This window comes from Dipodomys merriami, unplaced genomic scaffold, assembly GCF_024711535.1.
Source record: "Dipodomys merriami isolate MVZ:Mamm:240054 unplaced genomic scaffold, mDipMer1.0.p SCAF_19, whole genome shotgun sequence".
In the NCBI taxonomy this organism is placed as follows: Eukaryota; Metazoa; Chordata; class Mammalia; order Rodentia; family Heteromyidae; genus Dipodomys; species Dipodomys merriami.
Window position 1 is genome coordinate 32,531,791 of NW_027203270.1, and position 26,197 is coordinate 32,557,987.

At 39.5% G+C, this 26,197-nt stretch overlaps 1 protein-coding gene across 7 annotated transcripts in view; it reads right to left on the reverse strand.

The window, feature by feature from the left end:
- Spag9 (sperm associated antigen 9) overlaps window positions 1-26,197 on the reverse strand; it is a 131,650-nt gene that overhangs the window by 84,632 nt on the left and 20,821 nt on the right. For all 7 annotated transcript variants that reach the window (XM_070028385.1, XM_070028384.1, XM_070028382.1 and 4 more), the window contains exons 3-4: window positions 10,985-11,055; window positions 48-142 (exon numbers count right to left, since the gene is read on the reverse strand). In XM_070028385.1, coding sequence (XP_069884486.1) covers window positions 48-142; window positions 10,985-11,055 — 166 coding nt within the window. The remainder of the gene's footprint in view (window positions 1-47; window positions 143-10,984; window positions 11,056-26,197) is intronic.

Consider the following 26,197-nt stretch of genomic DNA (forward strand, 5'->3'; position numbering starts at 1 on the left):
ACATTATTTCACTTTTTCTCAAGGCAAAATGTACGACAAAAGCTTACCTAATTCTACTATGAGCTGTAGACTCTAGTTGATCACTCCCTGAGAGTTGATGAAGTTTTGTTCTTTCTAAGTGCTCCATGTAATTATGGATCATCTATTTTCAGAAAGAAAGAAAAATAAAACACAAAGTTTAAGGCTGGAATAAAATAAAGTATTATAATAAGCCAAACATTTTTGTATTTTCATATTTATGAGATAACTCTCAATCCTATGTAGATTATTAAGAAATTAAAAAATTAATGGTAAAGGAATATGCAAATGATAAAATTTAAAAGATGCTAATGTTCATAAAAATAGCCAATTTCTTGCCTATCATAGCCAAAAAAATGTTAAGTGTATGCCAAAATAATATTGGTATAAAGAGAAAAATAACAGCATTTGAGAAACTTTTTATTAAAATGTGAAATAAGTTAATGTGAAACTTCAGAAAAAGCCAAATTCTTAATGTGTTTATCCTTTTCTCATGTTAAGATGGACTAGCAAAGATCATTTTCAATTTATTAATTTCAAACCAAGATGTTTATTTCTTGTTCTGTAGACTTAATTGAGAAGGCTAAAATATTATTTTTGTTTGCTAACTTACATTACTTAACATAATCATCTATAATAATAGCAACAAGTTAATGCAAGTGAAAAATACCAAAGCTTTTTGAGTTTTAGCTAAGGAAACATGACAAAAATGCTAACTATGGAAGTAAAAAAAACTTCAAGAATATAAAGTACAAAAGCTATTAAAAAATCATAAGATCTATATTTTCACATTTAAGGATCCTAAATTTAAAATTATGGCAAAAATGTAAACATTTCAGGTACTAGTGGCTCACGCCTATAATCCTAGCTACTCAGGATGCTGAAACCAGCCTGGGCAGGAAAGTATGTAAGATTTTTTTTAACTCAAGGCCTGGGCACTGTCCCTGGGCTTTTGTTCAAGCCTCGTATTCTACCACTTGAGCCACAGAGCCACTTCTGGCTTTTTCTGTTTATGTGGTACTAAGGAATCAAACCCAGGGCCTCATGCATTCTAGGCAAGCACTACCACTAAGCCACATTCCTGGCCCTGTAAGTTTTATCTCCAATAAACTACTCAAAAAAGCCAGAAGTGGTGCTATGGCCCCCTTGAGCAAAAGAAGGGCAGGTACAGTACCCAGGCCCAGGACTGGCAAAAAAAAAAAAAAAGGAAAGTGAACCAGTTTTGATCACAAAGGGGCCAGTGGTGTGCCTGCCTAGTATGTGGCAGGTTTGAGCCCAAGAACAGGTAAAAATAAAAGTCTGTGATACTCTTATTTCCAATAAATTACACACACACTCACTCACACACACACACAAGCTAGAACACACACACACACACACACACACACACACACACACACACACACACACACACACACACACACACACACACACACACACACACACACACACACACACACACACACACACACACACAAAAAGCTAGAAGTAGAGGTGTGTCTCAAGAGACCAAACCTACCAATTCTTCCTGCTTTGTTTGGTGGTTAACTGGAGATAAGAGTCTCATGGACTTGCCTGCCAGTTCTAGCTTTGAACAGATTTTCGGATCCTGAGTAGCTAGGATTATAGGCAAGAGCCACTAATACTTCACAATAATGTTTTTAGAAACCCTAACTTGAATTTTTATTATTATTTTTTTTTGGTCGTGGGTCTTGAATTCTGGGCCTAGGCACTGTTCCTGAGCTCTTCAGCTCAAGGCTAATGCCCTACCACTAGAGCCACAACACCACTTCCGGTTTTCTGAGTGGTTTACTGGAGATAAGAGTCTCAGGGAGTTTCCTGCCCACTCTGGCTCTGAGCAATGATCCTCAGATCTCAGCCTCTTGAGTAGCAAGGATTACAGGCATGAGCCACTAGCACTTGGCTCTAACTTGAATTCTTAAAAAATCATTTTATTGGGGCTGGGAAGGTGGCTCAGTGGTAGAGTGCTTGCCTCACATGCATGAGGCCCTGAGTTCAATTCCTCAGCATCACATAAGCAGAAAAAGCCGGAAGTGGCACTGTGGCTCAAGTGGTAGGGTGCTAGCCTTGAGCTGAAGAGCTGGGGGACAGCGCCCAGGCCCAGAGTTCAGGCCCCATGACCGACAAAAACCAAATAATAAAAATTAAAAAATAGTTTTATTGTTATTATAAAGGTGTTATACAGAGGGGTTACAGTTACATAAGTCAGGTAAAGAGTACATTTCTTGCTCTCTCCCAATTTTTCCCTTCTGTCCGCACACACAAGCTAATTTGAATTCTTAAATACTGCATAGTAATCATACAGAATTGATTTGTTCAAATGGAAGAATATAAGTTTTACTTTAAGCATTTCAAATGAGAAAACTGAAATTTCCCCCAGATTGCTTTTCTAGTAATTAATCTATTAACTCAATATAGAAAAGTAACTATAAATAAAATACAGAATTGTTTCCCTAAAAATAGTTCACTTTGGTTGATCTTCTGTTGTCTTAAATGCTTAATATTTAAAATTTAGAAAAAAGCAAAATAAGACAAAAGTTTAGAAAACAGTGAATTCTAAACCTTTTTCCAATGATATTCTAACATTTCAAAATGGTCCAAATTAATGAAATTACTGACTAAACTAAACTAGCACTCAATAGAAGAGGGTAACAACAAAATGACAGCTATCAATTTACTGAGCACCAATGTCCATTTTAGCCAGTCTATTTATAGCTATTTTTCATTTAATTATCACAACATCAGAGATAACCCCTAGCTGCAGATTAAAATAATTTTCCCAAGCCAATAAGCTAATAATTGCTTTCTGTCACTAGCATTGAGGCTACAACTGAGATCTATCACCCTCAATCATCTGAGCAGTTAAGCATTACCGGACTTATGCTGTATCTGTCCTTTTAGGTATTCTCTAAGCTGGCAATGAGTTCATTGTCCTTTCTTCCTCCCACAGGAAAACCCCACACTCAAAAGCATTTCCTGACATCTAAATTAATATGTATTTTATTCTCTAAATGTACAAAAAAGGTAGAAAAAATAAACTATAAATAAAATTTTATTTTTTTAATAATAGAACTTCAGAGTATGGGCTGCAGGCATGGCTCAAATTATAGGGCACCCGTCTTGAACAAGAAAACTAAGCAAGCTCAAAATCCCTGGGTTCAAGCCATGGTACTAACAAAACAAAAAACAAAAACAATAAAGAAACATATAAGCCTGTTTTTCAAAATAAAAGAACCAGTGTAACCAAATAATAAAAGAAGTTCAGCCTGGCGCCAGTGACTCATGCCTGTAATCCTAGCTACTCAGGAGGCTGAGATCTGAGGATCAAGGTTCAAAGCCAGTTGGGGCAGGAAAAGTCCATGAGACTCCAATTAACCACCAGAAAACCAGACGTGGCCCTGTGGCTCAAGTGGTAGAGCACTAGCCTTGAGCTGAAGAGCTCAGGGGCAGTGCTCAGGCCAAGTTCAAGCCCCATGACGGACAAAAAAAAAAGTTTTCGTGTTACAAAAACCTACTTTGGACAAAACAAAATAGAGGGAGAGCCTCTCAGGGCATGGATGAAGCTATGAAAACAGCAGTGTGGCAGGCAGCCTGAGAAAGTTGTCATGTTTACACAGAGGCCCAGATCTTTGACCCCATAATAATGATTTTCCTGAGATCCTTCTTCCAAGTCTGACTGTTCTTCCCAAAAAGTGGAGAACCAGAAATATTTTCAGATGAAGTTGATGTCAGTTTTTTTTTCCTGTAGAAACGTATACTCATGTTTGCAAAATGGTTGTGTGAAGGAAAAATATAAAATTTCACTTTAGAGTCTCTCAAGAATGTATATATTTTATATACAACTCAATTTTACACTAAATAATTGAATAATTGCTATTACAAACATTAATTAAGGGGGCTGGGAAGGTGGCTCAGTGGTAGAACGCTTGCCTTGCATGCAAGAGGCCCTGGGTTCAATTCCTCAGCACCACATAAGCAAGAAAAAGCCAGAAATGGCGCTGTGGCTCAAGTGGTAGAGCACTAGCCTTGAGCTGAAGAGCTAGGGACAGTTCCCAGGCCCAGAGTTCAGGCCCCACAACAGACAAAAAAAAAAAAAAAAGAAAAGGGAAAAAAAAGTTAATTAAGGCAAGTGGCTCATGCCTGTAATCCTAGCTACTCAGGAGGCTGAGATCTGAGGATCATGGTTCAAAGCCAGTTGGGGCAGAAAACTCCATGAGACTCTTATCTCTAATAAACCACCAGAAAAATAGAAGTGGTGCTGTGGCTCCAGTGGTAGAGCGCTAGCCTTGAGCTGAAGAGCAGAGGGGGGGTGAGGGAGGGAGACAAACCTGTATTCCTAGCTACTTAGGAGGCTGGATCTGAGGATCGTGGTTCAATGCCAGCCCAGGTAGGAAAGTCTGTGTGAGACTCTTATCTCCAATAAACTACTCAGAAAAAGCCGTAAGTGGCACTGTGGCTCAAGTAGTAGAACACTAGGGCTTTAGCAAAAGAAGCTCAGAGATAGCACCCAGGCCCTGAATTCAAGCCCCAGGACCAACCAGCACAATAAATAAATACACAAATACATACATACATACATACATACATACATACATACATACATACATACATACATACATACATACATACATACGATCATTATTCATAACAATCAGTTACTTACGACATTTAAACATATTCCTCCAATTATAATTCTCATCAGTGATAACACTACAAAAATAAATATGTACAAGGTACTTTACGGTCTTGAAATGAACAGTGCAAAAAAAATGTAGAGAATCAAAAATAGGATTTTTAGAAGTCTCAATATCTACCAAGTACAGTTTTATTAAAATACAGGTATTTTTGACATACAGAAAAAAACTGCTATGTAACCAACCTACTCCTGTCTTCTTAGAGCTCTACTGGTCTATCCCTTTGTGACTGATCTTTTCCTTCTACGCTGGATATCAATTCTGTGACATTTTCCTGCTTCAGAAGGTAGTAAATCACTGGTCAGGACAATCAGGAAGAAAGTAAACTAGGCCATATGCCAGTGGCTAACACTTGTACTCTTAGTTATACAGGAAGCTGAGAGAAGTTGAGGATTGAGTTTAAAGCCAATTCTGGCAATGAAGTCTGAAAGACTCTATTTTCCAATTAACCAGCAAAAAGTCAGGCTGGAGGCAAGGGGGAGCACCACTGTGAATAATCAAACTGAGAGAACACAAGGCCCCAGTTCCAAGCCCCATACCAAAATGAAGAAAAAAAAAAAAAAGTGCCTACCACTGGTGGCTCACACCTGTAATCCTAACTACTAAGAAGGCGGAGATCTGAGGATCAAGGTTTAAAACCATCCCAAGAGGGCTGAGAAAGTGGTCCAGTGGTAGAGCGCTTACCTTGCATGCATGAGGCCCTGGGTTTGATTCCTCAGCACCACATAAGTAGAAAAAAAAAAGCCGGAAGTGGCGCTGTGGCTCAAGTGGTAGAGCACTAGCCTTGAGGTGAAGAGCTGAGGACAGTGCCCAGGCCCAGAGTTCAGGCCCACGACTGGACCCCCCAACAACAACAACAAAACCAGCCCAGGCCAGGGGCCAGTGACTCACGCCTGTAATCCTAGCTACTCAGGAGGCTGAGATCTGAGGATCACAGTTCAAAGCCAGCCCAGGCAGGAAAGTCCATGAGACTCTTATCTCCAATAAAGCACTAGAAAACTGGAAGTGGCACTGTAGTTCAAGTGGTAGAGCACTCACCTTGAGCTGAAGATTGCAGGGACAGCACCCAAGCCCAGAGTTCAAGCCCCACGACCGACCAAAAAAAAAAAAAAACCAGCCCAAGAAGGAAAGTCTGTGAAACTCTTTTCACCAATTAACTACCAAAAAAGTCTAAATTTGAGTTTTGACTCAACTGGCAGAAGTGCTATCCTTGAGCAAAAAAGTTCAAAGACATCCTTGGGCCAGGATTCAAGGCTCAAGCCTGGGAAAGAGAAGGAAGGAAGGAAGGAAGGGAGGGAGGGAGGGAGGGAGGGAGGGAGGGAGGGAGGGAGGGAGGGAGGGAGGAATTCAAAAGAAAATATAATTGAGTGCAATGGGACTCTTTAAAAGCAACCACATAAGTCTTCACCAGATAGGAAGTCAAACAAGTCAATGGAAAAATGGGAACTGAAGACCAGAATTAGGGTTCTATATGTAGTTCACTGATAATAGTATATGCTTACTATGTGCAAGACGCTGGGCTCAGTCTCTAGCACCAATAAATAGGTAGGTAAAGACCAAAACGATCTTGGGAAAGAGAATTACAGAAAACAACAGAAATTGTTTTATTCATGTAACAAACATTGAATAATTTTTTTTTAATTTTTATTTTTTATTCTTGGGTCTGGTCATGGGACCTGAACTCTGGGCCTGGGTGCTGTCCCTCAGCTCTTCAACTCAAGGCTAGCGCTCTACCACTTGAGCCACAGTGCCACTTCCAGCTTTTTTGTTTTTGCTTATGTGGTGCTGAGGAATCAAACCCAAGGCCTCATGCATGCAAGGCAAGCACTCCACCACTGAGCCACTTTCCCAGCCCCTGAATAAATTTTTGAAAATTTTATTAACTTAGGTATGTAAAACTGAAGACTGTAGTACACAAAAAAAAATATTTAGCCGGGCGCCGGTGGCTCATGCCTGTAATCCTAGCTACTCAGAAGGCTGAGATCTGAGGATTATTGTTCCAAGCCAGCCCGGGCAGGAAAGTCCGTGAGACTCTCATCTCCAATAAATCACTAGAAGTGGCGCTGTGGCTCAAGTGGTAGAGCGCTCACCTTGAGTGGAAGAGCATAGGGACAGAGCCGAAGCCCAGAGTTCAAGCCCCATTACTGACCAAAAATAAAATAAATAAAAAATAATATTTATATTAACAAGATAGAAACAAATGTAATACATGAAAGGCTGACAGAATCATAAAAAATACACTCAAGTAACCTTTCTTAATTGCTTTGGAGAGCTGTTAATTTAAAACACTGAAAACTCATGCAGAAAACCCTTTTAGAATCATTTTATGTTGTTATAACAATTTCATGTTAATAAATCTTTATGCAAGATTAACAATGTAAGATTTTTTTACCAATGCAGCATTTCCAAATGGCAAACATTCTATTATGTGCACATAAAGTTTTGCTTAGCCAGCTAAGAAAGTATTGAAACTGCCTTAATTAACTAAATTATTAGCCAGGCACTGGTGGATCATCCTTATAATCCTAGCTACTTAGGAGTTTGATATCTGAGGTTGATGGTTCAAAGGCAGCAATTAAGGACCGAAAATCTAGAAATGGAGCTGTGACTCAAGTAGTAGAACACTAGCTTTGAGTACAAAAACTTAGTGACAGTGTCCAGGCCCTGAGTTCAAGCCCCAGGACTGACACCAACTACCCTCCCCTGCCCCAAAACACACAAACACCCTGAATCATTCTGTGTCACACTAATTCACCACATGGAAAATGAATTCCAGATTAAAAAATTTGAAAATACAAGAAAAAGGCTGGGAAGGTGGCTCAGTGGTAGGCAGAGTGCTTGCCTTGCATGAATGAGGCCTGGGTTCGATTCTTCAGCTCCACAAAAGCAGAAAAGGCCGGAAGTGGCGCTGTGGCTCAAGTGGTAGAGTGCTAGCCTTGAACTGAAGAGCTGAAGGACAGTGCCCAGGCCCAGAGTTCAGGCCCCACAACTGACCAAAAAAATTTTTAAAAAGGTGGCATTTGACATTTCATTTCACTTTCTGGAAATAATGCCTAAAAATTCTAATTAAAAAAAAATTTAAACATATTATTTTATTTTTATTTAAATTTCTTAAATTTATTCAAATATGTTTCATTATTCTACTTTCATACATGTAAACTTCTTCAATCATGTTCCCCCTCATTCATCTTCTTCACTCTCTCCATTCCTACTGATACTTGCCCAGAAGAGCCTGTTTTACTTTGTCATTTTTTTGTGTGTATATTAATTATTCTAAGGCATTTCACTATGGTATTTTGCTTTTGCATGTATTATATTTTAACCAGACCAACCCCCACTACTGCTCTCTTCTTGACTTTCCAATGGTTTAAGTGAGATCCCTTATGCCATCTTCATATTCTAAGTATACAATGTTTCAATAGTATTCACCTTCCATCACTCTCTTCCTTCCTCTCTTCCCATAGTTATGATAACAGTCCCATAGTTATGATTAAATTCTATATATGAAAATGTACAGTATATTTATAGTGTGTATGTATTGTATGTATTTATATACATATACACATGTGTTTTTAAAGTCTAGATTCTCCATATGAGAGAAAACATTCCATATTTGGCTTTGTGAACTTGGCTTACCTCATACAACTTTCCAGCAAATGACATAATTCATTTTTTTAAAGGCTGAGTAATATTCCTGGTATATATGTACCACATGATTTCAAGTTCTTTATGGCTGAGTAATATTCCATGGTATATATTTAGTACACTTTTTTATCCATTCATTGACTATTGGCACCTTGCCTGATTTTACCTCTTGGCTTTTGTGTGCAGCAATAAATACAGCAATAAATATAGGTATGCAGATGTCTCTCTGGTATACTGATTTAAGAGAGAGAGAGAGAGAGAGAGAGAGAGAGAGAGAGAGAGAGAGAGAGAGAGAGAGAGAGAGAGAGAGAGAGAGAGAGAGAGAGAGAGAGAGTGTGTGTGTGTGTGTGTGTGTGTGTGTGTGTGTGTGTGTGTGTGTGTGTGTGTGTGTGTGTGTGTGTGTGTGTGTGTGTGTGTGTGTGTGTGTGTGTGTGTGTGTGTGTGTGTGTGTGTGTGTGTGTGTGTGTGTGTGTGTGTACACACTGAACTCAGGGCCTCGCCTCTTGCTTAGCTTTTTCACTGAAGGCAGTCTACTACTTGAATCACACTTCCAGCCTGCCTGGGCTGGTTTCACCTGCAACCATAATATCTCAAGACTGGCATTCGTAGCTGCATCCCCACAGCCTTCCAAGGTTAGCATTATCTCTTATTCTCGGAGCTCCAATTGAAGGAGGAAGTCGGTGAGTAAGGCCTCTCTATACCATAGCTTGTACCAAGCATCCAGCTAGCAAAAAGCATCCAGGAAACAACTGGCAACAAAGCCACTCACAAGAGTACACCCTCTCCTAGAAGGGTGGAGAGACCTTATCATTAAAGGCCTAGTACAGTGGCACTTTGTGAAATTAGATACTACCAGAAGTCCATTGAACTTCTGATATGCAAGCTCCCTATCCACTGTCTGGTGCGAGAAATTGCTCAGGACTTCAAAACAGATCTGTGCTTCCAGAACCCAGCGATTGGTGCTTTACAGGAGGCAACTGAGGCCTATCTGGTTGGCCTTTTTGAAGATACCAATCTATGTGCTATCCACTGAAAATGCCTAACAATTATGCCAAAAGATATCCACCTAGCACACCACATAGATGGAGAAAGTGCTTAAAAATCCACTAAGGCTGGGTGCTGATGGCTCATACCTGTAATCCTAGCTACCCTCTTCAATTAACCACTCAAAAATCAGAAATAGCACTGTGGCTCAAGTGATAGAGCACTAACCTTGAGCATAAAGAGGCTCTGGGACAGCGCCCCAGGACCAGTGCCCAGCACTGGAGTTCAAGCTCCACAACTGACAAAAAGAAAAAAGAATCCACTAAGATGGAAAACATTTCATTCTCAAAAAGTTTTCTCAGCAGGGTGCTGGTGGCCCACGCCTGTAATCCTAGCTACTCAGGAGGCTGAGATCTGAGGATAAAGGTTCAAAGCTAACTGGGGCAGGAAAAGTCCTTGAGACTTTTATCTCCAATTAACCACCAGAAAACCAGAAGTGCTGTTGTGGCTCCGGTGGTAGAACACTCTCATTGAGCTGTAGAGCTCAGGGGCAGAGCTCAGGCCCAGAGTTCAAGCCCTATAACCAACAACAAGAACAAAAAGGTTTCCTTCTCATTTTCTTGTTATCAGTAGTTCTGAATGTTAGATTTTTTTCCCCCCCATGGGGTCAAAAAGTACCTAAGTATATGACTGCCAGTAGAAAAATACGGGACAGAAATCAGGATTGGCATTTTTTCCACTCTCATTTGTGTGTGAATTTTTAATATAACTGCAGGAATGTACTGCATTAACGCAAGTCAAAATGTTTCCGTGAACAAGTTTCAGCACTTCCACTTCATAACAATTATAAATAAACCTATTAAATTTTCTGGACAATGCCAGCATTTGGACTTTTTTTTTTTTTTTGAGAGGTCCGGTCATGGGGCCTGAACTCTGGGCCTGGGCGCTGTCCTTCAGCTCTTCAGCTCAAGGCTAGCACTCTACCACTTGAGCCACAGCGCCACTTCCGGCTTTTTTCTTATGTGGTGCTGAGGAATGGAACCCAGGGCCTCAAGCATGCAAGGCAAGTACTCTACCACTGAGCCACCTTCCCAGCCCCATGGACTTTTTTTTAATAAGTACATTTCTTATTGATGGCAAAAAAAAACAAAAAAACAAAACACAAGATCTCAAGATGCTGAGTAGCTAGTATAAACCACCAGTATGTTTAGTTGGTTTGGTTTGGGTTTTTTGGTCATAGGGCTTTAACTCAGGGCCTACATGTTGTCCCTGTGCTTAAGTCTAGGGCTATACCACTTTGAGCCAGAGATCTACTTCTGTTGTTCTAGTGGTTAATTGGGGATAAGAGTTTCATGGACTTTCCTGCCTAGTGGAGCAGGAAATCATCCTCCTGAGTACTTAAGATTACAGACATGAGCCACCAGCGCCCAGCTATATTTCATTTTTTGAGGAATTTTTAGATGTATAGTGGTTTTTGCCAGTTTACATTCCCACCAACAATATATAAAAGGTCCTTTTTCCCTTTGTCCTCACCAGTATTTGTAGTTGTTTATAAAACATGCTTTCCAAGATACATTTCTTTGTCCCCAACATTAACATCGTCATAACAATCAGAAACCCACCTCAGTATGTCTTTGATGTAATGCATTATATTCTTTCTTCAGTTCTGCTTCTCTTTCTTCAAGTCTGCTAACTGAAATTAAGACATACACACTTAATTAAAACAAAATACACAGTCAGAAATTTACTTGGACAAAACCTATCTTGAGTTATCCATAATCATTAGACCTATAATCAACAGTGCTCATATGAAATTCTGCAGTGATATCATTTCACCACCTTAATAAATAACATTTCTGGAGATGAGGAGAACAAAGGGAGTGAGAACAAAACACCCGATCTGTTTGTACATGTGTTTTTAATGTGATTTGAAATTACCTCTTTCAAACACACAGTTAATTCTGTGTAAGTCTTAATGTGGAATCAAAACCCAAATTATTGATTTCTACCATTTTTTTAGTATTCTTCAGACTCTTTCAGTACTAACAGTTTATGAAAGCCTCACTGTTTCTAAGTACTCTTCTGCTTTTCCAGTCTTGTCAATTTCAGGAATTTATCCTCTTTTATTTAGCTCCCTCTGCTGATAGATTTTGTGAGTGGCACTGATGTGGACCTGTGCTCACAGAATACAACTTTCATGATGTCAAAAGAAAAGAGGAAAGGTTTTAGATCCCAAGATACAGAATGTTAAAATAGGATCTCACAAGAGCAAATAATTAACAGCAAAGAAGAATGACTCTGAGAAGTGGTGGGATCTGAGTGAATCCAGGAAGAAATTACACTACTTAAGCCAAATGATAATGAAGTGTTCCAGAGAAGTGAGCACAAAATCAGCTGGAGGAGTTCATAAGTGGGCATAGTCACAGTGCCAGTGGATTGTCCAGATACTCAACTGTGTTAGAAAGTCTTGGTTGGGGACTGGGAAGGTGGCTCAGTGGTAGAGCGCTTGCCTTGCATGCATGAGGCCCTGGGTTCGATTCCTCAGCACCACATAAGCAAAAAGAAAAAAGCCAGAAGTGGCGCTGTGGCTCAAGTGGTAAAGTGCTAGCCTTGAGCTAAAGAGCTGAGGGACAGCGCCCAGGCCCAGAGTTCAGGCCCCACAACCGGACCCCAAAAAAAAAAGAAAAGAAAGAAAGTCTTGGTTGGAAAAAATGTTCTCCTAGAGTGAAGGTCAGTCAGGAGGTAACACACAAGGCTGTTTGTAATCTATAACCTGTGACTGGCCAAGAGCTATAGAAGCAACTAACACTCCAACAACTTGCATATGAATATGTTTTATATGCCTAATGTTCACTGACACCAAACAAAAAGTAGCATGTACTACCCAGTAAACTCACCTTGGTTCTAATACCTTTGCCTGCCATAAATAATCTGAATAGCTTAGAAACAGGTCATTCTTTAAGAAAATTGTACCTCTTTTTGTTTTGATTTGCTTTTGAGTCAAGCTTATATGTTTATCAGCCCATTAATGGATGAGTAAATTCACAACACAACATACATGCAACACAGCTTAACATACCAGGAAAGGATTGAATACATCACAACTAGTAGAACATGTGTATTTGTGATAATACAATGGGTGCTGCAAGATTTGGTGCTTGGGCTGGGAAGTTGGCTCAGTGCATGCATGAGGCCCTGGGTTCGATTCCTCAGCACCACATAAGCAAAAAGAAAAAAGCTGGAAGTGGCGCTGTGACTCAAGTGGTAGAGCGCTAGCCTTGAGCTGGAGAGCTGAGGGACAGCACCCAGGCCCAGAGTTCAGATCCCACGACCGGACCCAAAAAAAAAAAAAAAAAAAAGATTTGGTGCTTTTTTGGTGAGGTGGGGTGAGGAATATTGTCTTTTGAAACCCAGGGGTTACGTTTTGCTAGGAAGGCACTCTATTGCTTGAACCAGGCTCCTGGCCCTTTGGCTTGTTTCTCAAATTGGGTCTCATTTTTGGCCTGGACCACAATCCTCCTATGTATACTTTCTTTATAGATAGTACGACAGGTACACATCACAATGCCCAGCATTTATTGGTTGAGATAGGTCCCTTGGATGACGTTATTTTACCTGAGCTGACATGCAACAAGATCCTGCAAATTTTAGTAGCTAAGATTATGTACACGAGCCGGGCGCTGATGGCTCACGCCTGTAATCCTAGCTACTCAGGAGGCTGAGATCTGAGGATCGCGGTTCAAAGCCAGCCCGGGCAGGAAAGACCGCGAGACTCCTATCTCCAATAAACCACCAGAAAAGTGGAAGTGGCGCTGTAGCTCAAGTGGTAGAGCGCTCGCCTTGAGCTGAAGAGCTGAGGGACAGCGCCCAGGCCCAGAGTTCAAGCCCCACGACCGACCAAAAAAAAAAAAAGATTATGTACACGAGCCACCACACCTGGCTTTAGTGCTGCTTATTTTTTAAAAAGAAAAAGAAAAACATAAGCAAAATAATAAACATTTTCTATACTTTTGAATAACTAAATTCATATAAACGCTTAGGGAAATTCTGAGACTACTGGACAAATCATATCTACTTTAAATTATTGATCTTTTTCAAATCAGTAATTTCTTGTCGGGGTCAGTAACTTTTTTGTGTATGTGCTGTTCCTGTGGCTTGAGATCAGGGCCTAGGTGCTGTCCCTGAGCTTTTGCTCAAGGCTAGTGCAATACCACTTGACTCACAGTGCTACTTCCTTAATCAGTAAACCAGTCTTTTTTTTTTTTTTTTTTTTCCTTTTTGGTCGTGGGTCTTGAACTCTGGGCCTGAGCGCTGTCCCTCAGCTCTTCAGCTCAAGGCAAGCACTCTACCCTTGAGTCATAGTGCCACTTCTGGTTTTCTGAGTGGTTTATTGGATATAAGAGTTTTACAGCTTTTCCTGCCCGGGCTGGCTTTGAACGAAGATCCTCAGATCTTAGCCTCCTGAGTAGCTAGGATTACAGGCATGAGCCACCAGCGCCTGGCAAGTATTTTCTTGACATGAAACCAAAAGAAAAAAAAGGATGGTGAAGTGAAAACAAAATCCAAGTATGATTCATAAACTTCAACTTCAAATTTATGCTCAATAGGAAAGCCTTATTATTCTGTTTTGAGGGTGAAACTCGGAACCTATACTTGGTAAGCAGTGCTTAAGCAGCTTGAGCTATATCTCCAGCCCTTTTGGCTTCAGTTATTTTTCAGGTATAGTATTGTTTGTCCTTGTTCAACTAGCCTAGACTTTAATTCTCCAAGCCTCCAGTAGCTGGTGGAGTGACAGGTGTGCCTAGCTCTACTGGTGAAGATGAGGTAAACCTTTTGCCCAGAGTTGCCTCAAACCATAGTCTTCCCAATCTTAGTCTTCCAAGTAGCTAAGATTACAAGTATAAATCACAACACCCAGTAGAGTTAGAATCAATTAACTCATCAACTTGACATGAGTTCATAAATTTCATCATTAATACCAGATTACATATAGTGCTTATTATATACCACGAACTGTTCTATGAACTATATACAGTCTATTAACCTTATGATGGAAAAATCACCATTACATTCATTTTAGATATAAGGAAACTGAGGCAAATTGGGGTTAACTTACCCAGTCACAAAGGTAATTCTCTAATAGAAGAGTCTGGCTCTAGGGCTGGGAATGTGGCTCAGTGGTAGAGTGCTCGCCTAGCATGCAGGAAGCCCTGGGTTTGATTCCTCAGTACCACATCCACAGAAAAAGCCAGAAGTGGCACTGTGGCTCAAGTGATAGAGTGCTAGCCTTGAGCAAAAGAAGCTCAGGGACAGCGCCCAGGCCCAGAGTTCAAGCACCAGGACTGGCAAAAAAAAGAAAACAAAAACAACAAAAAAAGAAGAGTCTGCCTCTAGAACCTGTGTTCTTAATTACCATGCTACACTGGCACTCAGGAAATACTCATCTGTTATATACAATGGAGTCTCCTTTATGATTCTATCCAGGGGAGAGTATAGGCTTCAAACAAAATATCCTCTGTTTTTATGGAAATAAACCAATTTTTGATACTCTGACAAAAAGCATCAAACCGCCAAGCAAAAGTACATACTCTCTGGGATGGGAATATGGCTTAGTGGTAGAGTGCTTGCTTAGCAGGCATGAAACCCTGGGTTTGATTCCCCAGTACCACACAGAAAAAAAGCTGGTGCTGTGCCTCAGAGTCTTGGGCACAGAGAGGTTCAGGGATAGACCCCAGGCCCTGAGTTCAAACCCCAAGACCAGCAAAAAAAAAAAAAAGTGAGTACTAATGAGAAGACTTTGGGTTATTGGGGAAGCTATCCTTGGAAAAGACTAAGACAGCTCTCCTAAGAGCAAGTTATGAGACAGCTTGACCCCTGAATCGTTTTCTGCATTCTTGTTTTGAGATGTGATCTCTCTCTCCCACTCCCACATGTGCTTTCAACATTGTGATATCATCTGTCAGAGAGCATTCACCAAAGGCACAACCAGTTCTACTACCTCAATCTTTGGGGTACTAGATCTGAAAGCTAAATAAACCTCTCCAGGGTTCTACAACTGAGAGCTAAATAAACCTCTTTTCTAAGTCTGCTTGCCTTATGTTATTTTGTTACAGTAATGAAAAATAGACTAATACATATGTTAAACCCAAAACAAAATGTAACTACAAACCCATCAAATTGGCTAAATAATCAAAAACATCATGACCTGGAAAAAATATAGAACAAGTAGAACTTTCATATAGTGCTGGTAGAAGCATGGATTTGGTAAAAGCATAAATTGCTATACCCAAACTGAAAAGTATTTGGTAAGAGTTTATAAAGTTGAATGCTGACCCTATGACAACAAGTACACATATATCCACTCAGTTATACTTGGAATATGAAGTGAATGCCAAAGGCTTGGTCCCTAATGCAATGGTCAGAGCTGGGGTTTTAGGAAGTGATTAGATCTGACCTCATCAATGGAACCTAGGAAATGTCTAGCCCCAAACTCTTAGTCAAAACAATAAATGGATTGAAACTTCCAAGATATTAGGTCAAAATAAACATTTCCTCCTTTAAGTTGCTTTTACTAGGGCTGTTTTGTCACTATGATGAAAAGCTGACTAACACAAAGTCACAGGCATTTTAGTTTGGTTTTTTTTTTTTTTTTTGGTCGGCCGTGGGGCTTGAACTCTTGGCCTGGGTGCTGTCCCTCAGCTCTTCAGCTCAAGGCGAGCGCTCTACCACTTGAGCTACAGCGCCACTTCCGCTTTTCTGGTGGTTTATTGGAGATAGGAGTCTCACAGTCTCTCTTGCCCGGGCTGGCTTTGAACCGCGATCCTTAGATCTCAGCCTCCTGAGTAGCTAGGATTACAGGCGTGAGCCACCAGCGCCCGGCCTGTCACAGGCATTTTAAAATAGTGTTCAAGGAAGTACTATTAATAACCACCCAGGAAACTACCCAACTGTCTATCAATAGCACAGTATAAAAGTATTCATGAGCCAGGCACCAGTGGCTCACGCCTATAATCCTAACTACTCAGGAGGCTGAGATCTGAGAATCATGATTCAAAGCCAGCCCGGACAGAAACATCCATGAGACTCTTATCTCCAATTAACCACCAGAAAACCGGAAGTGGCGCTGTGGCTCAAGTGATAGAGCGCTTGCCTTGAGCTGAAGAGCTGAGGGACAATGGCCAGGCCCAGAGTTCAAGCCCCATGACCAACCAAAAAAAAAAAAAAGTTCATGTATTGGAATACTATGTAATAAAAATGAATAAACAATGCTACATACACCATTACCACTGACAGACAGTGCAAGCATGAAGTTGAGAAAAAGTAGTAGAAACAAAAGAACACAAAAAAGAAAAGACACATAAAAAACTAAAGTTTTACAAGGCATGGCAGTGGTCACCTTTGGGGAAGAATTCACCAACTGATAAATGATATTATAAATACAATCCCACCTTAGTCCAAATACAATGAGTATCCATCCATTCACTCAGTATATTCCTAGGCTCAAGTATTCATTGTTTATCATGTTCTACAACAACTACTATGAATTGAACATGTATGTAGCCTTTAGCCCCGGCTGGTGGCTCACGCCTATAATCCTCGCTACTCCAGCAGCTAAAATCTGGGGACCTCAGTTTAAAGTCAGCCTGGGCATGAGAGTCCATGAGACTCTTATCTCTAATTAACCACCAGAAAACTATAAGTGGTGCTGTGACTCAAAGTGGTAGAGCACTAGCCTTGAGTAAAAGAGCTCAGAGACAGTGCTCAAGCCATGAGTTCAAGCCCCAAGACCAAAAAAAAAGCAACCTTTAATACGTGAGTCATTGTATGATAAATTTTCACTTAACTATGTTGATATATTCTTAGAAATGCCTCATTAGCCATTTTAACATTGTGAAAACATAAGAGTATATTCACATAACTAAGACAGCTTTGATGTCACTACGTGATATACTCTTATGGGATTACTGTTATTTATGAAGTTTATCATTGACCGAAACATTGTTACATAGTACATGATTACTGTTCCTATTTTGTGGCTTGTTTGCTATAGCAACCAGAGTTAGTTTAATATATATATTAGCTTATAAGCACCTATTAAAGTCCATATGGAGCTTTCTAAATCATAAAGCACCTAATTATGCTTTAAGCATAGTTTGTGTCTTTTGTTATTCCGAATGCTACTCTGGCAATGATTCTACTCTGTCACCTACAGCAAGTACCTAGACAAATATTGTTTGTATTTCAAGTTTTCTTTACCTGTACTGTTATCTAAATACTATTATCTTTTTAGACATATACAGAACAAATCATATAAAAATCATTTAATATGATCATATAATTGATCATATAAATGTATACGTATTATATAAAGCTGGGCACTGGTGACCCAGGTGCAGCGCCTAGGCCCTGAGTTCAAGTCCCAGGACCACAAAAAAAAAATTATGTATTACTATACATAGACTGTGATCATATAATTCAAATTGGAACCTCAAGTGCTTTTCCAAAAATCACAATAATTCAGCACAACATATCCAATAAACTCACTTTAGTCAAGGCCTAAAACACAGAAGGTAATATAAACAGTGTCGAAAAGTACCTTTTAACACAGGAAAAAGCCATCTCTTGAGAGCCCTGAATGCCACTGAGGAACTAGTAAAGGGCAAAGGGAAGGGAAAAACTGGAAGAAAAAAAAAAAGCTCATCTAGACTTCAGACATCTCTCAAAACCTCAAGTACCATGGAGTAACTGATACCTGCAGAGCTGTGCTACATCTGAAAGTATTAAAAGATCATTTCTTATTTAATAGTCCCCTTATAAACTAAACTTCAAAAATGAGTTCATGAAAACTCCAAAAACCTTACTTATTTTACTCATCAAACTAGCTACAGTCTGTTTATCCTATCTATCCCAAACAACAGATAACCAATCAGCCAATTTTTAACTGCTAATTTTCTAGGAGAGAAAAAAATCAAATCATGGTTTCTGAAAGGGGAAAAAGGGGCAAGAAAAAAGAACAATTAAAAGACAAATCTAAAATTGACCTCTCATAAGATTGCAAATGGAAATACTCTAGCCTCATTTGGAATGCTCTTTTTTTTCCTCCATCTTTCCAAAAAGCAAGAGGATATGATATGGCAGGAAGAGCTTCCTGCTCTGCCGGCTCAAATCAGAGCTTACCTCCTTAGATTGATGGCCTTTGCCAAGTTTGGAACACCTTCCATCTCTGTTGTCTTCTGCCCCATCAGACTGCTGATAGGCCTATGGGGAGAAGAAAGAGAAACAGACCTGCTAGAATGCCACATCCAACTCATTATTTGCCTTCTCAAAAGTAATCAGTTCTTACTGTTCATGGAAGGCAGATAAATCCAACTGTTACTAGATCTCAGGAGATTAACATTGGTCTTTCAGAAATTCTCCTTGAACAATTTAGCAACAAAGTTTCTAAAAGAAAGAAGGACTCAAAATACTCACTTAACAGGAAACAAATCTCAGACAACCACATCAAATCAGTAATAAAAACTTTTCCTCTGTCAACCAAGTCCTTCACCATGCCTCTAAACTCCAAAAGACTTTTAGACCGATATTATATGATACTAATCAGTAGCACAGGTAACAGAATATTTTGAAATTCTGTCATGAATCAGTGATCATATTCCTACAAAGATTGGGCTAACTTCCAAGAATTCCTGTACTAAGGACTTTTAACAATCTGACATAGTCACTGTCATGAAGATGTCATCTAAGCCATCCACAAGCAAGGTCGCCAACTCTACTACCTATACACAGTCTCTATACAGGGACAGGCCAGGCTTTCCCTCAGCGCCTATTCCTGTGTATCATCCCCCTGGCCAAGAAATGCTTCACTATGACCAACCAAAACCAACAAACTCCTCTAATTCAATCTTTTCTAAAATTATAGAAAAGGAACTTGGCATCCTTCATGACTATCAATCCTTTAATATATTTGAAGTTTTGAAAAACCAGTTATCAGGGTTTTTTTTTTTCCTGTTCTTTAAAGCACCAGAAATCTTTCAATCTTCCTCATAAAACTCAGTTTTCAGTGCTTTCTTTAGTACTAGATATTAATTACAAACTACAACTTTAATTTTTTTTTGGTCAGTCGTGGGGCTTGAACTCTGGGCTTGGGCGCTGTCCCTCAGCTCTTCAGATCAAGGCGAGCGCTCTGCTGCTTGAGCCACAGCATCACTTCCGGTTTTCTAGTGGTTTTATTGGAGATAAGAGTCTCACAGTCTTTCCTACCGGGGCTGGCTTTGAACCATGATCCTCAGATCTCAGCCTCCTGAGTAGCTAGGATTACAGGTATGAGCCACTGGCACCCGGCTACAACTTTAATATTATTAAAAGACAGCACTAGAGCTGGAGAGTGGCTCACACTTTAATCCTGGTTACTCAACTTATCTTGTGCTGGGGTTTTTCTTTTTTTTTTGGGGGGGGGGGTGGCTTTCCCTCTGATATGTGGACTTTAAAAGCCAATTAGTTCTTTAACATTATAAAAAAATAAAATGGACTAAAAGTAGCTTGCCTTGTGTAGGTGTGTGTTGGTCATGGGGCCTGGGCACTGCCCCTGAGCTTTGGAGCCACAACTCCACTTCTTGTTTTCTGGTGGTTAACTGAAGGTAAAAGTCTAAGGATTTTCCTGCCAGCCTCCTAAGTAGCTAGGATTACAGGCTACCAACCTTCAGCTTAAAAGTCGCTTTCTTTATAAATCTAGTTATATTTTTAAGCCAGGAGATATAAATTTAAAACTTCCAAAGTAACCTTAATAAAAAAGCATATGGTTGCTGGGGGCTGGTGACTCACTCCTATAATCCTAGCTACTCAGGAGGCTGAAATTTGAGGATGATAGTTTGAAGCCAGCCCAGGCAGAAAAGTCCATGAGACTCTTACGCCCAATTAACCAGCAAAAAAGCCCAAAATGGAGCTGTGGATCAAGTGGTAAAATACCAGTCTTGAGTGAAAAAAGCTAACGTAGAGCATCAGGCCCTGAGTTTAAGACCAGCAAGCGCACGTGCGCGCACACACACACACACACACATATATTCAGCATATGGTCCTAAGAAAATCACAGATCATCACTTTATCTACTGTACCATTCATGCAGAGGTTCCTTCCTTTCTTCCTTCCTTCCTTCCTTCCTTCTTTCCTTCCTTCCTTCCTTCCTTCCTTCCTACCATTTGAACTGTAAACCTCAAACTTACTCAACTTGCTTGACTGGTACTTTACCACTTGAGCCTTCCAGTCCAACTTCCTGGTGGCTAAGAGATGGAGTCTCCAGAACTTTTTAGCTTAAGCTGGCTTTGAATCACAGTCCTCTGGCTCTGTCTCCTGATTAGCTGTGATTACAGATGTGAGCCCTGGCACACACATGTGAAAGGGATTTTCTATAGATAAGATTTTATTTAACTTTTCCATTTTTTCTAAACATTTAGATCTGATGCCTTTGTGCCAGTTTTTATATATAGTAAGGCAGGGATCCAACTTCATTCTTTTGCATAAACTTTTCCTTTTTTTTTTTTTTAATCGCAGTGTTAGGAACAGAACCTGGGACCTTGTACTTGATAGGCAACAGCCTGCTACTGAATAATGTCCTTGGTTCCTTTTTGGGTTTTTTCCAAGAATATTAACACTGCTAAGCCTAAAGGTATAGGCTCTCTCAAATCTCCACTATAATTTGTAACTTTAAAAGGCAGAAATTCTCAATGAATCATTATCATTATAAATCGTATCTTTACCAGAAAGACCCTACTTTTAAAATGTCTGAGTCATCAATTTCTTTTATTTAATGTAAAATAATGATGAACATACTACTGTTCCCAAACTTTTCAACTAGCAGAAGGCTTATGACCAAAAAATAATGAGACATGTATTTAAAAGCTGTTTTTGCTTAAAATTAAAAGCACTGATTTCTCTACTTGGGCACATAAATTAAAAGAAACAGAAAAGTTTTACTCTGCTTCCTGAATTTTGTATCTATGTCCTCTGCCCTGAGCCACTTTACAGACATCTTGGAATCAAAGGAGGATGGAACCACCTATCAGGCATCAATATTTATCCTGATTTTGGGGGTAGGAGGGGTGCTCCCATCCTGCTGAAGGGATAAGAAGTTTTAACCAATATGTAATCACCACAACCACCTAAGTCTAGGACTATTTAACTATGGTTACACTTTGCTCCCTCCTGCCCCAACTCCATCCTATTTAACCTAAGGCAAATATGTTTGGAGGGGATAGGGGACACCTGCAGAAGTGGTGAAGCCCATCCATAACCATGGATAATTCTGTCTCTGCTTTTTTCCTGTCTCTTTATTTGGAATTCTGTGGTGAGTAGACAGATGTGAAATGTGGAACTCCTGAAGCTGTGGGCCTGAGTTCTTTCTAATACTCCAGTATCAGTAAGAAGTGATTTTGTCCCAATAATCAAGTTTTATGGTCTAGGCTTAAAGTTATTTTATTAGATTAAGACTTAATACCAAATTAAAAAGCCAAACAAAAGTTTATATGTGAGACAGAATGAAGAGGAAGTTCAGAGTATAAGGCTCTAATATTTATATATCATCAGTTGTCAACCACATTTTCCTTTTTTTTTTTTGGTCAGTCCTGGGCTTGAAATCTGGGCTTGGTGCTGTTCCTCAGCTCTTCAGCTCAAGGGTAGCACTCTACCACTTGGAGCACAGTGCCACTTCAGGTTTTCTGGTGGTTAATTGGAGATAAGAGTCTCAAGGAGTTTCCTGCCCAGGATGGCCTGAGCTACCAGCACCCAGCCATTTAAAAAAATTTTTAAATGTGCCTGTATTAGGGCTTGAATTCAGGACTTGACCTTAGCTTTTTTTGCTCAAGGAGAGTGCCTTATCACTTGAGCCATAGCTCCACTTCTAGTTTTTTGGTGGTTAGCTGGAGAACAGTCTCACAAACTTTCCTGTAAGGGCTAGCTTCAAACCGTGACCCTCAAATCTCAGCCTCCTGAGTAGCTATGATTACAGGAATAGCTACCAAGTGCCCAGCTCCATTTATTTTTTTTTTTAAGGTCTGAAACCAAGACCTGTACTCAGTACCTGCCACTTTCACTCCGTGGCTAGCATTCTACCAACTGAGCCACACCTCCAACCCCTAAGCTGCTTGTTGTTTTTTTTAATGGATTTTTATTGGAAGAAAGGAAAGACAAAAATCAAAAATTTCTTCTCCAAAAAAATTTACTATTACCTAAATCATTTCATCTTCCTCTCACAAAAGGCAATGGCTCTGTACCTAATAAATCATTTTATCTTCCTCTCACAAAAGGCAATGGCTCTGTACCTAAGGGGAAAGAAATTTATTATAAAGTCAAAGAGCTGGAGGACTACTAAAGTTTACTATGAGGGAACAGAATACTAACTAAACAGGCCTGTATCAGTTTCAAGTAGTAGTATGTTGTATATAACTGTAACATGTTAAGATAAACCAAATATTTTGCTACGTATCTTTACTTCTTCAATTCTGCTCATGTTGGAAACAGCCAAACACTACAAATCAAGAACCATTGATTGTTGGAACCATTGTTCCAACTTCCTTGAATATATTCTAAGAAAACTATCAAAAGAGAGGAAGCTTGTAGAAGTGAACATTAGCTATGATTCACTACACAGCGGGGGAGAGGGGGAAGACACCCAACCACCAGAGAAAATTTCTGGGTTTTTCCTCCTTGTGGTGCTAACCCAGAAGCTGCATCTAGCATGGGAAGCAAATGCCCTACAAATGAGCTAGTCCCCCAGCCTCACCTATGTTTACTACTATCCTGATTCATGCCAGGGATTTAAGATAGCATTCAGGAATAGTACGTATGCTTGAGATTTGGGGCTAGAAAAAAAGAATAATTTAAATGGGTTAACTAGATAAGGTCCAAGCTAGTTGTGACAGAAGTTTGTCCTAAGTTTCTGGGCAGCCAAAGTGGAACAATAAAATGGCCATTAAAATAATTCTTTTTTTTTCTTTGGTCGTGGGGCTTCAACTCAGGGCCTTGGCACTGTCCCTGAGCTTTTTCACTCAAGACTAGCACTTTACTGTTTTGAGCCACAACTCCACTTAAAATAACTCTTATTAGATGGGCTGAGAAGGTGGCTCAGTGGTAGAGTGCTTGCCTTGCATGCATGAGGCCCTGGGTTTGATTCCTCAGCACCACATAAGCAAAAAAAGCCGGGAAGTGGTGCTGTGGCTCAAGTGGTACAATGCCAACCTTGAGCTGAAGAGTTGAGGGAAAGTTCTCAGGCCCAGAGTTCAGGCCCCAAATCAACAACAACAACAACAAAAAAAAACACTTATTAGAGAAAAGAAGAGAGCATATTTTTCAGAAAACAAGAGAATTGCCAATAAATGGCATAGTTTCTGGATATCTGATGTATGCTAACATTAAATAAATAAATACTAAGTTGAGTGTAGTGGCACAAACCTATACTTCCAGCACTCTCAGGCTCAGGAAAGAAGATCTAGAGTTTGAGGCCAGTTTGGGCTACATCAAAAAAAACAAAGAAATAATAAAAATCCTACAAGGCAAATAGGATAAATTTAAATTACTACTCTAATTGCAATAATGTAAAAGCATGATACTTACAAAAAAAAGATTATATAACCTTCTACCTTTTCCAACTCCATAAAGTTATGATTTCTTTGGTCACAAAGATTATCATATTCCCCTACACCACAATCACATTGCAATCATTGTAGAATGCTAGGCATACCAGAGCAGTTTATATTTTAACTATATTATGTATGATGTTGATATTTACTTGACTCATTTAAGATAGTATTTGGCTTATGAGATATATAAACAGTCAACATACCAACAGAAATAATAACTATAAACTTTTCGATAAAGACTCCATTACTGCACCTCACTATAGATGACAAAATCCATAAGCTAAAACGCAGCAAACAAGACTTTTTCAACTTGTAACTTCTTCATTGCATACCATATGTTTTAGACTCCTCTTTAATGCTCACAAGATGTTACTTACCAAGACTATTCCTGGTACTCCCAGGTAAGAATAATACACAGAATTCCTTTTAAAATGCTTTATTCATGCTGGAAAAAAATTAAACATAACCACAAAATTCTAACAAAATTTTTATAGTCAATTTCTCAAAGTTGAATCATAACATCACATCTGATGTTTCCACACTATCAAAAACTATAAAGTGTATCCTTTAGTTTCTGTTTATTTTTTCTTCCTTCTCAAATAGCAAATAACTCTAACCAACATTTCCATTTTTAAGTCAGAAAATACTACTCACACCAAAACTTGAAGCTCCATTATGACTACTTTTAAAAAGGGCATATTCCCTAAAATACATCAATCAGAACTGACATGTTCAGTCTTGAAAAATATAGACAATATAGATGTATAGACAAAAATATGGAACTTGAAGTCAGGCATGGTAGTGGACACATATAATCCCAGCACTCAAGAGAAGACAGGAATATAAACAGTTCAAGGCCAACCTGGCCACATAGTTTATCTCGAAATTAATTTTTCCAAAAAAAACCATACATCTTATTTATTACATAAAAAGAACTAGAACTGGTTGTGCATGCCCATAATCCCAGCTCTCTGGGAGGTAGAAGCAGAAAGATCATAGTACATGGCCAACTCAGACGAAAGTGACCAAGACCCTATCTCAAAGACAAGCTAGGCGTAGTGACAAATGCCCATTGTCCTAGTTGCTTGGGAGGAAGAGGCAAAAGGAAAATAGTTTAGGCCAGTCCAGGTAAAGTTTGCAAGAGACACTTTGTGGGAAAAAATAAAAATAAAATAAAAGCAAAGGACTAGGAGTATAGTAGCTGAAGTGGTAGAAACCTTACCTCGCAAGTGAGAAGCTCTGAGTTCAATCACAGTACCACCAGTATAAAAAAAAAATTATAATTCAGCCTAACATGTTTATTCAAATTTGCTTTCATCTTTTAAACTCAGTCCTGGATTTCTATTAATATAGGGCACTTGGGGCTGGGAAGGTGGCTCAGTGGTAGAGCACTTGCCTTGCAAGCATGAGGCCCTGGGTTCGACTCCTCAGCACCACATAAGCAAAAAGAAAAAAGCTGGAAGTGGCACTGTGGTTCAAGTGGTAGAGTGCTAGCCTTGAGCTGAAGAGCTGAGGGACAGTGCCTAGGCCCAGAGTTCAGGTCCCACGACCAGACCCTATATATATATATATATATATATATATATACACACACACACACACACACACATATATATATATATATATATAATGATATGAATGACTATAACTTACTGTCATCTTTTTAAAAATAAGTGGCATTGATTCATATTATAGATTTGAGGGAAGGAAAAGGGGACTACAACAAGCAAACAAAAAAATTGAAAAACTGAAAAATGGATAAAAGGAATCTACAAGGAATTCCTTTCTAAATCAAAGAAAAATTTTCTAAAACTTTACTATTCTTCAGAAATCAAGAAAAAAATACTTTAGGGGCTGGGAAGGTGGCTCAGTGGTAGAGCGCTTGCCTTGCATGCCTGAGGCCCTGGGTTCGATTCCTCAGCACCACATAAGCAAAAAGAAAAAAGCCGGAAGTGGCGTTATAGCTCAAGTGGTAGAGCACTAGCCTTGAGCTGAAGAGCTGAGGGACAGCGCTCAGGCCCAGAGTTCAGACCCCACGACCGGACCCAAAAAAAAAAAAAAAAAGAAAAGAAAAAAATACTTTAAAATAATGAAAATTAGGTTAGTTCTATCAACTGTGCTTTTAGTGTTGAATTCTAAAATACTATTTCCTCTCTGCTATAAAAGCACAAGCAAATCAGGATTAGAGAGTTTATCTTCAATAGC